The 17,683-nt window shown below is 39.0% G+C and overlaps 2 protein-coding genes across 3 annotated transcripts; both read right to left on the bottom strand.

Annotated features, from left to right (window-relative positions):
• Positions 1–2,858: 2,858 nt before the first annotated feature.
• On the bottom strand, positions 2,859–11,509 carry LOC5521917 (papilin). Its single transcript, XM_032367186.2, has 7 exons — positions 9,058–11,509; positions 6,377–6,493; positions 6,149–6,226; positions 4,754–4,870; positions 4,211–4,315; positions 3,600–3,728; positions 2,859–3,211 (listed from the first exon to the last, which is right to left on the bottom strand). The coding sequence occupies exons 1-7, from the start codon at positions 9,110–9,112 to the stop codon at positions 3,186–3,188; spliced, it is 627 nt and encodes a 208-aa protein (XP_032223077.2). The 5' UTR covers positions 9,113–11,509; the 3' UTR covers positions 2,859–3,185.
• Positions 11,510–11,663: 154 nt separating this feature from the next.
• Positions 11,664–17,622, bottom strand: LOC5521916 (tetratricopeptide repeat protein 38). Of its 2 annotated transcripts, XM_001641630.3 has the most exons (15): positions 17,513–17,622; positions 17,322–17,399; positions 16,994–17,075; positions 16,643–16,799; positions 16,200–16,373; positions 15,976–16,051; positions 15,603–15,722; positions 15,226–15,285; positions 13,960–14,080; positions 13,512–13,582; positions 13,194–13,288; positions 12,876–12,954; positions 12,643–12,720; positions 12,229–12,302; positions 11,664–12,088 (listed from the first exon to the last, which is right to left on the bottom strand). In XM_001641630.3, exons 1-15 carry the CDS (start codon positions 17,546–17,548, stop codon positions 11,998–12,000), a joined length of 1,392 nt encoding a protein of 463 aa, XP_001641680.2. In that variant the 5' UTR covers positions 17,549–17,622; the 3' UTR covers positions 11,664–11,997. The 2 variants fall into 2 exon arrangements, with proteins under 2 accessions (XP_001641680.2, XP_032223076.2); XM_032367185.2 differs by lacking the exon at positions 15,226–15,285.
• Positions 17,623–17,683: the final 61 nt, after the last annotated feature.

Below are 17,683 nucleotides of genomic sequence, written 5' to 3' on the forward strand. Positions count from 1 at the left end.
GAACACTATGTTGTCTCACTGTGTGAATGTATTTTAATTTTGATTAAAAAAATAACATTTAGAGGTCACCGCAACGAGAGTACTAGAGGCCAATCCTGGGTACGCACCTGTGAATGGGGTTATATACCAGGCCAGCAGGACTTATGAGGCCAAGAATTAATAATTTTAGGACATGTGCGTCAATTAATTTGTGATGCTATAGAGGAGATGGCTATTCTTTAGAATATATACAAATAAAAATAAAAAAGCCTTAATAGCAAATTACCAAAGTACCAGAAGGTGGCTGGGGTGTACTGCCAATGCACTACACTAAAATTACACTAGCCTGAAGCGAAGGGACGAAAAAGAACCACTGGCCCACTGTTGGCGTGACCAACCCCAGTGACAGTGCTTACAATGTTTACTAACAATTCATTCAAGGGGTTACTTGATTTGGACCCTAGCTCAGTACCTTCTGCACCCAGTGGTGGAAATTGAAAAATAAAATAAAATGAATAATAAAGAAATTCGAAATCCGCCATAATAGAAACATAAATGTGCCCCCCCGCCCCCCGCCAATATTTTCAAAAATTATAAGGAAGAAACTCTGAGAACTGTATGTTGTTACATAGACCTAGAAGGGGCTTGATGCTTATCAAAGGGGGTACAGGCGGAGTTCGGACTACTGGCGCATTCACTGGCCACGTAACTTTTTTTTCTTCTTGTTACTCAGAAGAAGTTAAGCGAATGCCATCATTTCATTAAAGAAGAGACGCTGCCTCGGGCAATTCCGGATGCCATTTAAAAAACATTTCTTGCATTTCATGGCTTGGCAGTTTCACACGACATGCAGCAAGTTTTTTTTTATCCTTTTTTTTTCAATATTTAATTGGGTTTTCGCTCGTAAAATTAAACGAACATGTCAAAACTTTTAAATGTACCATTCTTGAATTTGACATTCAGAGTGGGTTGGCAGCGAGGTTTTATTTCTCTTAACCCAAGGTCATGGTATTACTCAAATCAGTGACGTCTAAGTTAAAGAATACTCTTATTTGCGTAATTTCCTGGCTGTAGTTCCTTTTTGTTATGAACATTAGTACAAAAGCTATTAAGCTAACCATTATACCTAGACGCTTTTGAATTAATATAGGATCTTTACTAGAAACAAAATTGAATGCAAGAAACATGCCAAGAGACATTTCACACTACCCCTCAGCATTGTATCATTGTTATGAGATTGCGGTACCAAAATTGATTTAACTCCTTCACATACTAGTTAGAACACACTTTAGTTTGCTAGGCGCACAATGGCCGATCTGTGGGGAACGCCACCTGGTAAATAAAAGCTTTAAAATATAATTGTAGGTTTTGTCGCTTAGATATACAACAGTATTACTTCTATATAACATGTTTAAGGTCTATTATTATATGAGTTATAATGCCATTTTTTTATGGTTTAGTCGCATAACAGAGCCTAGTAGGCTTTTATCAAAGGATTAGGGAGAGTACAACACAAGATAAATCCCGATTTAGCTAAGACGCAAGCGAAATGAATGTTCAGGCTGGTCCTCACTAGAATGCGAATAAAGCAAGCGTTAGCACAGTACAACAGATAAATAAGCAGCTGTGTTCTCACTCAGCTTGCGTTCCAAGAAATACTTTTCTTGCACCTGCGATCGCGTCATGGTGAAAATTTAATAAAATAAAGTTTTGATTTAACTGCGCATGTGCTTATGTCCTAGTCAGAGCCAAACGCTTGACTAGTGAGGACAGACTTTGATGATTGCCCTTAGGGAAGAGGTTTTTTCCCTCTTCTCTCCTTTCGATGGCGCCCGATCACCGAGCGGAGAGGGTTTTCCGCAATAATAACACCGAGTACCGCCTGCAAGCAAGCTAGCATGCAGTCGCGTGCTGTGATTGGATCACCTCTGAGGCAGTATAATCTTAAAACATGTTAACGCGTACCATATTATACGAAGGTTTAAGATGATTTTAAAACGTTTTTCTTTAGCACCAAGTTCCCGCAACAGCAACATCTCTATCCAATTTGAATGTATTGTCACAGTGGTGGATCACAAATTGCTTTTAGAGTGGTGGATCTTCAACCGCTTTTATTGACGAAGAGTATATCGGCGATTCTTTTGTAATTCAGTTAAACACTGCTGTAGCTATGGAATCATTGTGAATTAGCTGGGTTTTTGTCATATATGGACTGCGATAAAACCGTGCAAAAAAGCGTTCAGAAACCATCGACTCTACCAAAAGTTTTTAAACTTCCCATCTTCATTTTTGGAATCAAAGTAATTGTTTAGCAAAATATTTCAAATCTTTTTTGTCACATAATAATCCTGTAATAAATGAATACTACCTAATCTTTCTAATATATTGTCAAATATTTTGTGTACAGCGTTTCTCAAAAACGCAAAACTCAGTAAATATATTCAAAAGACAGGCGTTAAATTCTCCCAACAAAAATAACTTGTTGAGAAATAGATTACGGGAATTCATATATTAGCTAAGTTAGCAAACTAACCTACTAGTAATAGTAAATAAAAGCGGGGGCGAGAAAGTTTATTCTGAAATTTTATAGAATTTTAAAATTTTATAGAAAACACATACTAGTAAACAAAATTTCGGGGCGAGAAAGAAATCTGACAACTCGCCAGGAGATTTGGTTTACTAGTATGTTTTTTCTATAAAATTTTAAAATTCTATAAAATTTCAAAATAATACCACTAAACTTTCTCGTCCCCAATTTCATTTAATACTAGTAAGTTAATTTGCTAACTTAGCTAATATATGAATTTTCTTTTAATATTAAAATATTGATTAAATGCTAGAATCTTCCGTCACCAGAGGACCACCAGCAAAAACACGGATTGCAACTCAAATATACTTTTATTCTTACAATCTTGCATTTGCCTTAAATGGTTCCATAAAGCAATACGATTTTGATTTTAAGTTATGCTTGATTTGCGTACACATTACTAAATCGGTTAATTTTTTATGAAATCGCGTTTTATACTTAAAAAGCAAGTTTTACAATCACTAAGTATTACGAATTAAGGATCTGATCTCATTTTTCGATATGAGTGACCTCTGCAGGTAGACAGGGATAATATTTTTTTTAAATTATTTTCCGCTCTGTCTGTCCTGAAACGTGTAAATCCTTGAGAGATAATTCCTGCATCGCAGCAATCATACTTCTATGCTTTGGGTCCATTCGCTGCCACTAAAAGCACAACAGAATCACAATAAGCGAGGAGAAACGATCGTCAGCTATATCGCCTTTTGAATTCTCGTCCATCTCTTATGATCTCCTATGATCCTGAACCCAGCGACAAACGCCCTTTGCCTATGATAAATAGATAGGTTATCCTCCCCATAACTCTGTCTCATTAGAATACCTCCACCCCTCCCCCCCTTCCCGTATCTGTATTAACCTCCCGTCCCCTCCCCTATGTGTTCCCTTTATCTTGGATAAGAATCCCTCCCCCTTGCCTTTCCTCCATCATATTTGATATTAAAATCCCGCCTCCCTTGTTCTTGTCTATTTTCTCCCCTCCCCCTCCCCCCTTCAAACCCCATCATCCTCCACTTCAAACTCTCCCCAGTCTTACTTGAGCAGAATCCACACGTCTCTGGACAGTAGCCGAGCATAAATCGTCTTATTCCCCATGATCCTGAGCGGCAACCTCCACTGATGTCCTTGAATATTAGGCACGCATTCTTATACACGTCCTCGCACTCTGTCAAGGGAAAATCGATATGCATTTTGAGAATTGATTAAACGAATGTCTTAGAGAAAAATCACTTAGAGATTTTTGTCGAGTGGCAATGTCTGCGCACATGAATAATATAATAATCAAAATTATATGTTATTATATAATAATCAAAATTATATGTTATTATGCGCTTGAAGCTTACATGTGGGGTCTTCCCCAAATAGAACTTTAAATATGCGCGTTATACTTTTTGAATTTCGATTTCTATTTCGCTTTTATTTGCCCTTGATTATATATGACATAATTTTCAGTCTTTTTTATTCGAATGACTAGACGGGGTTCTACTGTATTTTCTAAACAGAGCTGTAGCAGGTCTCAAAATATTGTGGGGCACGATACAAATAATATGGGGGGAGGGGGGTAGCCAAGCTCTGCCCTAAGCTAACTTTAACAAAATACAATAACAAAACGCAAGCTGCAAGCATCACAATCCGAACTTAACTCACTCATGCAGTCCGCTCCATTGGGTTCTAGTGCGACTTTTCCATCCCAGCAGCACCCGTGGGCAGGTCGGCGTCTCAAGCATTCGGTGATTGGCGGAGATTGAGCCTCTAAACATAATAAGTATTACATCATACCTAGTGCCCATCAGCGTCTTTATACGCACTCGCGGGCGAATTTTACATGCTATAGGATATATTTATTGGGAGCAACTGCTCGTTCTTTTTCTCCTGATAAAACCCCTTGCGAAAACCAAATCCCAACGCCCAAGTATACACCTATTTCAAATAAGTTTGAGCTTGAGAACCCATGTGTCGTAACCCGCGGTGGTTCATGGGTAGCGCATAAACGGCTCAATCCTTGTGACTGAAAGATATGTAAACAATGTACAAATGTAAAGTAGAATTCTACCGCTTTTGGAGCCTAGATTTTCATTATATTTACAATTATTTGCTTTTACTTGATACTCATGAAACACTGCGGGTTACGATACACAGTTTCTCCGGGTGCAACCTTATTTGAAATAGGTGTATACTCGCTACACTTACTGCATTGAGCACAACTGAATTTGCAGCCATCCCTATCAAATTTAGAATTGCAGTTCAGCGTTCCTGAGTCGAACTTGTCCCAGCAACTCTGTACATACATGTCGGTGCAGAGAAGAACTAGAAAGGAACAACTAGTATAAATATTCATAATACATTGCTAATAAGTCCGCTTCTTTTTATACTACCCTAGCACCTTAACCCTTAAACACGAGGTTCCGCTATAAAAGGGCAAGCTCTTGCCACCCCCGGGGTCGAGAACAATCAGTTATCAATCAGCCGTCAATGAGTCGACCTGTCAGGACAATTGGCTATGAGCGCTAAATTCAAATTTTATATTCTAATCCAAATCAAATATCTTTCTAAGAGTTGTCCATTTAAAAGGTTCTATTTATAGTAAAACAATGCTATACCAGGCTGTGTGCGCTCTTAAATACGAGCATTTTAATCATAGCGCGAGAATAATTTATCCAGATGCGTTAGATTATGGATATCGCAAAATTTAAACCTGAGTGAACAGCAAATCACTTATGATTTATCAATCACTTAACACAACTGTCTTGTTCCCTGTGCAAAAATAGTTTTATTCCAGCCGACTAGGATCAGAGATAAGCAATTTTACAGGAGGCTTATAATTTGCGACTGCTAGCTTGGCAGTGTTATGATTATAATTGCAAATTCAAGCCCGGGGGTTGGAGAAGTTTTCTCTTTTATAGCGGAAGATGAAACATTCTACTTGGATTATTTACACACATTTGCATTAAATATGGCTCATAGATAATACGAAGTTTGAACATGACAGTCTAAGAAGCATGGGATTCACCCTAAGAATAATTAAGGTATGGTGTCGTAGAAATTATAATTCTATTTTTATTGCGTGGGAAGTCCACTTAAAAGCCTCGAGGAGTTATCTCATAGCGTTTTACGCTTTTTATTTGGCATGCGTATGTTAATAGATTTAGAGGTGTCGTGACTAAATTGTGTTCCAATTAGTAGGGAGGGGAGTGCGCTTGCGTTAAGGGAAGATAGTGCGCATTAGTTAAAGGGAAGATAGTGCGCATGAGTTAAAGGGAACATAGTGCACATGAGTTAAAGGGAAGATAGTGCGCATGAGTTAAAGGGAAGATAGTGCGCATGAGTTAAAGGGAAGATAGTGCGCATGAGTTAAAGGGAAGATAGTGCGCATGAGCTAAAGGGAAGATAGTACGCATGAGTTAAAGGGAAGATAGTGCGCAAGAGTTAAAGGGAAGATAGTGCGCATGAGTTGAAGGGAAGATAGTGCACATGAGTTAAAGGGAAGATAGTGCGCATGAGTTGAAGGGAAGATAGTGCGTATGAGTTAAAGGGAAGATAGGGAGGGTTGTGCGCATGCCTCAAGGGGACGTTAGAGAGACTCACCATCACAACCCTGTCGCTGGGGTCCTAAGGCTCGGGTCTCGCCGTCATTACAACAGCCTTCTCGTGTGAATGCACAGGCTGATAATAAACGAAAGCGTCAGACAGACTGACGGGCAGAAAGACAGGCAGAAAGGGAAAACGACTTCTTGACTCAATAAAACAGACGAACGAACGAGCAAATGGTTAGCAAGACGGACGGAAGGGCATTTTGTACAGTTGTAAACTTACGGGCGGGCTGAACTTTCTTTAAAGGTTTAGGGTCCTGGAAATATCCGAATTGCGAGTCTTCCAACAGTCCCAGGATTTCGTGCTCAGAGTCATAATGGTTTTTGAAGAATGGAACACCTGAAAAATAATTATCAATTAATTACAATGAAATCGTTCGCAAACCCAAATGAACCCTTCGAGCATTGGTACGATTTCGAACATTTGTCATCCATACGAAAATCAAAACAGACACACACACACAAATAGCAAAAACATAAAAAAGTAACAAAAGCAGGAGTTATATTGTACATTGAAATAAGTTCTCCACCCCTGTTGAGTACTCGTTCGGCTATTTTAAGCAACGAATAGAATCGTGTTTTTGATTGCTAGGGGAAACTATCAGCTTTGACGTCATAAATCGATTGTTCTTGACTCTCCCCATCTTGCCGCTATACACAATGGGCAACCTTATTTATCTGGTTTGAGATATCTAGATGCCTATCAAATGGCTAGAAAAAAAGAGGGCAAGCTAACGGCTATAAACACTTTAGAATGCAACCTTGTGTTATCACCTTGTTCCCAGGGTTTCTGGGTAATGTTCAATATGGCGTCGAGTTACTTTTCCTAAAGCAACGTTCTAGACATTGTGTTCTTCTTCGCTTTAACGGTTATATGTTATAAGGGTGGTTTTGTACGCTCCTTTTCAAATTTGTATATCATCTTAAAAAATTTAATGATACCAAGTACAATATGGAATAATTTTCATAACACTACCACACAACGAAAGTGTAGAAATTAGAGAACTTTGCATAATGGAAGACTCCTAGAACCCGTGTGCTAACAAGAAAACATATGATTGAATGCGATTATATCGCGATAAGTTCTTTATTTCACAGAGGCTTATACTACTGGAATCAGTTGTAATTAGCTTTTCAATATTTGAAAGAGAAATAAAAAAATCACGAAAATACTTGTGATGTGTGACAAATATCAACAAATAGGTGCGCGCTACCTTAATTAAATCCGTAAACCTAAAAAGATGTCTGTAAATGACAAACTAAATCAAAGACATTTGATACCACATGGAAGATATTTCCAAACGCAGCCTCCTTCTGTTCCAGGTTTTCTGACGTCACGAGAATTTAAGAGCTTGTTTATGTGTTATCTATAGCAACCTGTTGGTTCTGTAGTTTTTTACTCAGGTAGGTTTATCAAAGGGTAGAAGTTTTGTACATTTACTAAAACAGACGTTTCCAAAACAAAAATAACAGATGATTTCTCAATAGCATACAACGAGTCCCCCTCGCCGAAACACGTTAAAATGGCATATTTTTGTCGTTTGAATATGTTCTGATGCCGAAAATATCAATTTGAACAAAAATTATCTGTTCCTTTTTCCCAGGAGGGACCATTCCTTTTTTCCCAGCCAGCATTGGTTAGGCATTTTAGCACATGAAGAATTACCCGTATATAACCGGATCGGGACGATTTTCTTTCCAAACAGCCGCTCCAGCGCCCCAAAAAATATTCCCAGCACAACTAGTTCGACTCCAAAAATTTGCCAGCAGAACCATTCGGGAGGATTTTTCCCCAGCAACTAAGGGGTCTAACATCTTCCCAGCCAGCAAAAAATAAACGGGCTTTGAAACAGATCCATGACTTCTTATTGATGACATCATATTGAAGTTGTTAAAACTTCAAATCTCCTTTCCAGACATTGTATAGCACACCAGAGACACTCAATTTGATTCAAATATGTGGATGATGTGGATGTACATTCCGCTATAATAGGTATTTAAGTTTAAATCCATCAATTTCCCTTTCGCTAATGTCTTAAATATCCCTCTCTTCCTAATATCCTTAAAGACAAAAATTAAGGGTACCTTTCTCCATCAATGGAGAGTCAGTAATTACAAAGACGTTATGTGCGACATTGATGTCAGAAAATTATCAAATTGACAGACATTCCTTAAATTAAAGATTGTAGATAGCTCAGAACCCCGCGCCTAAAATACAACGAGCGAATGCTTTACCTGTGACTATAGGTATACCTTACCCTGCTAACAGAGGTCTCTTTTCTTGTATTCGCTGGGCTGACGGGCTGGACGTAAAGATAGTCTGACTCCAGCCTGTCAGCCCAGCGAATACAAAGTGAAAGTGACATAGCAGGGTAGGTTATCTTTAATTTAGGTGCTCAAAGATACATAAAGTCCAATGAGCAGTAGTTATGAAAAACCGAAATCTAGGTTTTTTCTATCTTCGGGACATGAGAATTTGTTAGCGTTGTTGTTGTTGTTTTCATTTTCTTGCTGAGTATGAAGTCTGGATGAAGCGTTGAAATTTGTTTACAACCATTAACATAATCAACAAGCCAAGGAAAACAAACTGTATTAAACATACCGAAAATAAACACGTTTATTTACAGCTTATTATTCTATCAACTTAGAATGTTTTAACATTTTTGTGTTTTTTAAATACTTTTTCAGTGGTCATCATACTGTACTCGAAAAGAATTTATTTAAACTCTGAGACAAATATCCCTAGGTATACATGGTATAATTATACTGTATACTGCGGCGTTTAAGAAACACAGCGTAAAATGCACCCGTGTAGGCAATAACAATGAAAACAGTGAAATTTATTTACTGATTTAATATCAAGATAAAACATCAATGAAAAACAATTCTCACTACCCGTCTTACCTTGCACTAGGTGAAACACAAGAAAAAGGCACGTGAAAATGACCTTCCAGACCATTTTGTAGTCTTGCGATTTCTTTCTGTTGTAGTGGTGATAGGGGTTGTTAAATCGCCCTATATATACCCGTTCGTGAGAGGCATTCACCCAACAAGGACTAGGTTTAAGCACACCGTCTGGAAGGCCAAGCCTGTAACCCTGACAGTGCTAGAATTCATGGCATCAGTTTACGTGGTTTACACGCACCTGTTCCAGCTATCTATACTCCTCGTCACTCAACACCTCCACAAAACACGTAAAGGTACTCCCCATAAATGTATTATTCTTTTAACAAGTGTATTCATACTCAAACAAAGCAAGAAGCGTTAGGCTTACCAAAACATTACTTAATGAACGATTAACGCATGTTAATCGCTGCCCAGCTTCTAGAACAGTATTTTAATTAGAACCAAGTACCGGATATTAGTAAATCACCCAATTTTGTAATGGATACGATAAGGGACCGACCATGAGATATTTGACGGGAGGTAACAGATTTTTCTGTTGCTCGATTATATTGTTTTCTCGCAGGGCAATTGGCTTCTATTTTTCTTCTTCAATCTCTGGAATGTCGCTGTGCTTTCTTGCAAAGGACTGCTTGTTCGATCCTTTTTGCTAGATATTGCCAGAATTCATTTTTTGATTTTTGTCACCGACCTTTCGGATATCAAAGGGTCGGTTCCTAAAGGAATACAAAGAATCTAAGACTTGTGAGTTATTCGTGTGGTACTACTTGCAAGTGTCCTGAGGCCCTATTTCTTGCGGACAAATTTGGTCTGAATTATTAACACGACGTTAAAAGGCGGCGCAGTGTCTGTTTGTCAATTAGCACAGTAAGTCTCCTTACACGGGACTGAAGAGTACCAATTTGTATGTTACATGTTAATATATCTGAGCGACAGACTTTAAGAGTGTAAGAGAGCTTTTCGGCGAAGTGAGGCGTTGCTGAAGCTAAGAAGATCAAGTTGGGCGCAATTCGGGCCATACACTGTTTGACATTTCATATCATTTCAAATAGGAGTACTGATAGAATCCGAGACGAGATCTCTAAAAAGATGTCTAAAAAGATATGTGACATGGTTTGAGGCATGTTTGAAGGTCCGGCACAATTCTTCCCTAAGGGCTAAGATACCTGAACTTGAAAAGGTTTGGCAACATTTCAGTGAAACATTAGAGTACTTATGAATACCAGAACTGATAAAGTGTATCATGAACTTATTTTAAATATAATAAGGTGGCAATCTTTTGGGATTTTAACCTGCAGACATTCTATGTTCTAGATAGACCGGAAACTGTGAAAAGAGTTTAGACACGATTTCGTTGTATCCGACACCTCGACAACTCTTGTCGTAAAGTGTAAAATTAGCCTACGGCTTCTCTAAGATGTTCGACGACGTTAAGTCTTAGTGTGTAATTCAGGGCTAAGACATGCCGTAGGCAGGTAGCATACGACTAAATCGTGCTGTCTAAATCAGCATTTAGTCTCCCGCGCAGCGGTCTTTTATGTCGGTCACTGAGAAAAAGGACGGCGATGTAGCCAACTATTAACCATTGTATTTTATACTATTGCCTTATATTTGTTTTTCTTTTTATCGAAGTACAAATCATCCCCACTGTATCGGCTGTTGGGGTTTTAAACTCGTATTCGGTTATCGAGGTAAAAATCACCGCTAGCCCCCTCCACTCCCGCCCCACCCTACAGCCTTTGTGTGGTCGTAACCGATAGAATGACATGGTATACCGCTTGGAACAGTGATTTGGATATCAAAAGAACGCGTTATCGTGTGGTAGATCTGTGCTAGAAGCAAGAGCCAACCGAGGCGAGGATCCACACCCGAACCTACTGACGTAAGCAAGTGAATATTTTAGGTGCAGTGGTTGCACACTGCGCATGTAAAAATACAGAAGACCTGCTTTCGGAAACCTAGGAGTTATAGTGATTCACTTCACTTCACTTTATTTTACTATGCCACCTTGTACGAACAATATAGATGCATAGCGCAGCCTTGGTAAGTTACATAGAACTTATAAGGGCCTCGAAGGAGGGCACATTTCGTGTGTGGTAACTATTGCTTGGTCCAGATTGTTCCAGTGATCCGGTCGTCCTGAGCTTTTTTATGAATATAGGTGAGATGCGGTGTAAGATTATCAGTGAGGACGATTCAAACCTCAGCCTTCTCAGTACTAAAACGGTACTGTATACCCTTTTCTCGTAATGGGTTTATTTTTAAACTATGGTTTGTTTTCTTTATTATTATTGCTATTATTATTGTTGTTGTTGCCATTATTATTAATCATTTTCTTCGATTAATTTCAATTATTCTGCAATCGGTTTGTCATTAAACTAGCATTATAATCATTGCTTTCATTAGTCTTTGAAGAATTAGAGAGATCGCGCGAATAATAATCGTATATGGCAAAGCTTTGAAGATGGATGATTTTTTTCAAAAGTCTTTTTGAACTGCCGCGGGTTCTAATTTCTCGAGGTACACCAAACGTTTTGAATAAATCCACACTATCATGTACTAGCATTAAAAATACCGTCTTTCTAGGGAAAAGATAAATGTCATGATACATTCAAAATTTGTTTATTTATATTTTTATTTTACTTCATATACGCACGATTCGGTGTTGTTGGGTGTAAATGCTATATAATAAAAATCCTTGAAGTCACGCCCGTGATATGAATAGATTTTTTGGAAGAAAGACACGCCGGACAGCCTTTATCTGCGGATATGCGTCGGACCTTAGGGTCTGCGTCGTAAGTTGAATTTGGAGAAGAACTTTAAAAGGAAAATTCTAAAACATCGCAGAGTTGTTCTCCTTGTTGTTTTTCTTTTAAACAATATTTCGGCGGCCAGTACCTTCTTCAGGTTTAAAGTTTTTATATAAATAGAGGCGGACAATCAGCTCAAATACTGTGCCTTCGCCCTGGCCATGAGTCGGTCTGTCATAGGGGCGTTTTCCTTCAATGCTTTTCTTTCGGCGAGAAGACTCCTGACGAAAGGAATGCTAAAGGTCAAATACGTGCACGCATATGCCGTCGTCAACTCAACCCTCAACTTCGCCACCCTCTTAGTCCCACAGTCCATGCTATCTTCGAAACCGGAAATACTACACACTCTTTAGAACCATACCTTGCAAGTAGCTTGTGTTCGTTGCGTGACGACTGTAACGCCGCGTGGATAAGCAACAGGTTGAATACGTCACGCTGAAAACAAAAAAAATAAATCAGAGCTATCATCAAACAAGCGCAATTTGAGTGGTATTTAGAAGAGCAGGAGCTCCTGTGGAAAGTTGCAGTAAATCAAAATAAAGAGCGATGTAATTATAACCCCATTTTCGAGTAAGCTAGAGCAGTATACTACTCAGGTGACCTTCGTCAAGGAAAAAGAAACAAACTTGCCAATCATTATGAAATACTACCCACAATACGATCCTTTCAAAATAAGCATATCTCCAACAAAAAATTGCTAAATTATAAAACGCACTTGCGATTATCGTTTTACATTCGCCCAGTTTCGCAACAAAAGTCAGCTCAGAGGCGTTACCTGTGCATGACTGCCTCCAATGGCGATAAGGCGGTAGCGTATAGGCTTAAGTAACTCCACAGCACCAGGAAAATCACCCTGAAAACATGCAAATGTTAACAGATCTACATTAGAGAAAAATATTTCGACACCATTACTCTACACCTCGCCACTTTACACCATTTAACACTACGCCACCACACACTTAACAACACTCAATACACCCCCTCCCCCCAAGTTACAAGTTACTGTACCTTGTCAGCAAGAACAAGCGCCTCGCAAAGTGTCACGCCGACCTCACGTGACAAAGTGCAATTGTGACTACTTCCCTCACTAGAAACAAAGATAAACAAGTAAATTCGTTATCACGGTGGGAGTGGTGTAGGGCAGAGGCGTTGATGTTGTTGTTCAGGGGTCGCTGCTTGTTTTCCGAGTTGATTTTTGAATAGCTATGGGGATAGTACTGCTGCGATAGATGCTTATAAGGTGAAATGATAATAAGGACGATGACATCAGTAACAATGATAATCATCATCACCATTATCATTCCTAAAAATCCTTCGCTCGTTTACCTCACGTATTCCTGAAGAGACTTCATTAATTTAAGAGTCATTTCTTCATCCTTCGCGCCGAGTGTACACATCAGCATGTGAGCGTCGTTAAAGATCTGTAAGAAACAAGAGCTTGATCATATACGCCTCGCGAGATGATGAAGACGATGTTTGGTAGCAGACATGCCATCAAAGTTCTTTGAACTCTTACAAATTGAAGCAATACAATGAAGGTAGGAGGCATTTTCCCACTTCGCCACCCACTGTCTTTCAAGTGGACCCAGAGTAAGGGCAGGTAGCGGTACCCCGAGCTCAAAAGGATAGATTTGTATTGCTTACCATGTTGTGATCATCTACGTGCGGCGCCCAGAAAGGGAGTAAATCCACCCATCGGTCTCCCACGTTTTGCCCTGCCCATATGAATAACGAAAGTAGATCAAGTTGTAATTTAATAGACCGTTTTCATGATGTTGCGCGCGCATCCCAAAATGCCACAGACTGGCGGGCCACAGCTGATCTAAGATAGTGTACGAAGTGGAGTTTACAGATGAAGATAAATAAAAAAGCTGCCAGAGTGCTTCTTTTGCAGAGTTTTGGCGCTAGAGTATCAAATTCAACTTAGTCCGCATCATTTTGAATCAGCACTGGCCCGCGAAAACGGACTATAGCAGTTGAGGAGGAATAAAAACTAACAGAAGAGAATGAGGTAAGGCATGTTTTTGAGGTATTTTTTTCACTTCTAAAAAGCTATATTATCGCAGGTGTGAAAGGTAAGCAGAGCCATCACCTTCTACTTCCATTCTGTAGAGAAACGAAGAAGCGTCAGTGAGGTCGAGGGTGCTGCCGGGAGTTTTACACCGCTGTGCAAGTTGACTGTCGTAGATATCCCAGGCCGCATCATATTCACCCTGACACAAAAACATGAAACAATAGGTGACTTGCGCTAAGGGATCACATGACCTTTTGGGTGGCAAATTCAAGCCAAAATAAACCAAAAAGTTACTGCGTCCGTCACGCCGGAGAACGATAAAATAAAATAGAATAATGAAATGAAAAAAAAACCCTTTCTGAAAAAAAACTTTGCTTGTAAGCGCTAAATAATTTATCTTTTGTTGCTGTCATTAACTATTATATAAGTCGCTGTTATGTTGCTGCATTAGTTTACCACCCAAAACGTCACGTGATCTTTTAGCGCAAGTATTGTAAAACTCATGTAAAACTCATGGGCAAATCTGCCAATTTAAATCTTAAAAATTATTTATTAAGCTAATCTTTATAATAAAAGCAAATGCCAGGGGACATAAATAGAAAAATTTATGACGAATATTTACAGGAGAGTCAAAAGAGTCGCAACTTTGCTTCTCAATTCACAGGGACCACGTTTTGATTCTGGACCAGGTCAGCTTTCAGGTATCAAGCTCGGCTGTCTAAATTAAAGTGTTAAACCCCGCGTTTCCTAACTCAGACCCGTAGGGGATATAGATAGCCCGCACATATCGCTTTTTTAGTGAATAATTATTATGAAAAAAGTTTACTTCTTAAGCCAATGCAAATGGAAGCTGATAATATTTATACGGCTAAGTGGAAACGCGTTTTCTATTGACAGTTATACTGTATAATTGGATTTTCAATTAGCTAACCATAACAAAATTAATTTGAGTTTTGCCAAGGGACATAAAATGGTACTAAGAAAATGGATTATGCATACCTGTCAACCTCCGAAAATCTCAAGGCTAGAGAGTTTTTTGGGGGGAGGGGTGGGGGTATATTTATTTTTTGGGGGGAGGGGTGGTTTTAACCATTCAGGCGTTTACCGTATACATCCTCGGGGACCCAGGGCGTACTGAGCGGAAACGAGCGGTGAGTGTAACGAGCCAATAAGTGGACGAGCGCGCAGCGGCTCGTGTTTCAAATAGGCAAAATGACGATTTTATAATAGAATAACTTTTCGGAAGCGATAAAAATCGCTAAAACGCGGGAGAGCGGGAGAAGGGGTCCAAAATCTTAAGACTCCTGCCTAATGTGGGAGAGTTGACAGGTATGATTATGGTACCTTTTCAATGTGGTACAAGGCCCAATGCCAGAAGTTGTGCCCTGCCATACCATCCCCTTTCTGACAAAGAGCAGAAAACATATATGTATTTAATGAGCCAATTATCTTTTTTTCACTACCCTGGAATTACATCCCCTGGGTGAGGGTTGGTCCTAAAACCAATACATAAGGCCATCACTATTCTTGAAAACATATAGGTTTACAGCCTTTAAATGTGGTGCCCATTAACAGTTTCTTAGAATTCTATGTGATTTAGTGCTTAAGGTGCAATGCAATCCTTAGGGATGGAAAAAGTAAAATATTGGACAATTCTTTTATAGAAAAGTGACTTGTGGGTCAAAAGGGGAATGTCTGTATTAATTTATGTCAATACTTACCACCCAGTCATTAAGGGTCTTGCTCATAAATGCAATACCCTCGTCCTGGCGACCAGTCATCTCAAGCACATGAGCCCGCGCATGTGTTGCCCAGCAGTCTGTAGGTGCAAGTTCTAACCCCTATGAAAACAAATAGAGGGTTATCCAAAAGCCTAAGAAATAAGAGCCTATGGCATGTTCTTTGAGCATTGTCACTTTGGTCAATGCAGATCTGTAACAGACATTAAATACAGGGCTCTGTCTGAAAAAAGATTCCTAAAACATGTGGGTGGACTATGTGACATACGATACACTTCTAAGGATGGATCTAATGAAAGCATATCAAATCAAAGTTTTGTGAAAAAATGTAGATCATAAGATAATATAACCTTACCCTCAAAGCTTGTTTTTCAGCTTCGTGATAAAAGTTTGTTTCCTCCAGTCCAAAGGCATGCATGCCAAAAAGATACCTATACAGTGTGATAGATAGTACTTAATTATTCAGGAATATGGGGATTATGTTTAGCAGTCCATTGTAGACAGAGAAAAAAACTATTTTGATCAATGGACAGCTTGTTTGACAGAGGGCAAATAAATGGAAAGATGCAATGTTCTTACGGGTAGAGGGGGATGCTTGGTTTCCATCTCGGCAAGACTCTTGCAACAGAATCTCTCATCTCTTTGTGCAGACCAGTAAAGAAGAAAGTCTCTTGGGAGATTTTTATTGCCATCATATCAGTTGGGTATGTAGTGAGTATGTCATCCCAGATTAGACAGGCTTTGACAGGATTCCTGATGGTGACAAACAGAGTCAAACAGAAAAACATTTTTCTCAAGCTGTTTACTAAGCTCCTGATACACTAAAGAAGACACACAGATTTTGAAATTGAAATTTTTACGGTGTTATGCAAAAAGGAACAAGCCTAATGTATTAAAGAAAATGAGAGCTTGTTATTTGGTAATTGATAATATCAACACACACAAGATTTTAAGAGGGAGTGGGTTACCCTCCCCCTAACAAAGTAATTGGCAACTGTCAATCAATCATCAGACATTCATACCCAAGAGAAAGTTCTTTCACAGCTTCAACATGCAGCTTTTCACGAGGAGTAATACTTGTTCTGCAGGCCAGCTCCATCAATTTATCAACTTTTTCTTGAATGACTGGGCTGTTCTTCCCCCATAGTGCCAAGTTCAGGCTTAAAACTTGGCCCATGACTGAGAAAAAAAAAGAAAATCATAGAGATAAAAAGGAGATGGAATTAATAACAGATAGGCACAGGTTTTAGCCATTTAGGGTGTAACCTAAAGATGGTACTGATTTCCTTTTAAAGGCAGAACATCCCCCAGTATTTTAATATTAATAAATTATTTATTTTTATTTTTATAATATACAATTTTCAAACACTTACCAAAATCAGGATCTGCTTCAAGCATGAGATCCAATGCCTTCTGGGGAGTGCCTAATACAGGGTCTACATAATGACCTACCATCTGTTATAAGAAGTTCATGTTATAACTCAAATGATTGGGCAAAAAAGAAAACATTTCTGACCGCCCCACCCCCATGCACACAGTAAATATTGGAATTTTACAGAGGACAAAATGTATGGGAGAAATTGGCATCTGCCCCTAGCATAAACATGGTAATAACTGAGCCCTAACTCCACCCCCCAACAAAATTTTCTAGATACAAACCCAATTCCATAAATCACACTTGTAAGTTTGCTACAATTTTACCTGTGATACTGCAGCATCGTACATCTTAACAGCTTCGTTACTAGGTGTAGTAAAGGGAAGACCTTCATCTTCCCATGCCTGTATGGTTGAAAAAAAGTATAATAACTTACAGGATCTATAACCCAAAAGAAACACCAAATCGCATAAAAAATAAGTTTTAAATGCGTTTAACATCAAGGGTCGTCAAATACCTTTAGATCCCGCCAATGTGAATGAAGATAAGACATTCTTATCGGTCTAAACGCTATGCAACTGGTACAAGACAGTCTGGAGTGACAAATGTGAAATGCGTGACGTTATGTAACGCTTTCGACCCCAGGAACCCCAGTCAAGTATTCTTCTCTCAAAAGGTATTGTGCTGA

The sequence above is a fragment of the Nematostella vectensis genome, chromosome 10 (assembly GCF_932526225.1).
Source record: "Nematostella vectensis chromosome 10, jaNemVect1.1, whole genome shotgun sequence".
Classification (NCBI taxonomy): domain Eukaryota; kingdom Metazoa; phylum Cnidaria; class Anthozoa; order Actiniaria; family Edwardsiidae; genus Nematostella; species Nematostella vectensis.

What these genes read in the sequence shown, in the direction of transcription:
- LOC5521916 (XM_001641630.3), bottom strand. Translation starts at nt 17,548, where the DNA reads ATGTCTTATCTTCATTCACATTGGCGGGATCTAAAG. An exon ending in ACGATGCTGCAGTATCACAG is followed by an intron (nt 17,076 to 17,321) that starts GTAAAATTGTAG and finishes TTCTTATAACAG; the next exon opens with ATGGTAGGTCATTATGTAGA. An exon ending in CTGAAAAACAAGCTTTGAGG is followed by an intron (nt 15,723 to 15,975) that starts GTAAGGTTATAT and finishes TTGTTTTCATAG; the next exon opens with GGGTTAGAACTTGCACCTAC.
- LOC5521917 (XM_032367186.2), bottom strand. Translation starts at nt 9,112, where the DNA reads ATGGTCTGGAAGGTCATTTTCACGTGCCTTTTTCTTGTGTTTCACCTA. An exon ending in ATTCAGTTGTGCTCAATGCA is followed by an intron (nt 4,316 to 4,753) that starts GTAAGTGTAGCG and finishes TATTATGTTTAG; the next exon opens with AGGCTCAATCTCCGCCAATC. An exon ending in GACGTGTGGATTCTGCTCAA is followed by an intron (nt 3,212 to 3,599) that starts GTAAGACTGGGG and finishes TTGTGCTTTTAG; the next exon opens with TGGCAGCGAATGGACCCAAA.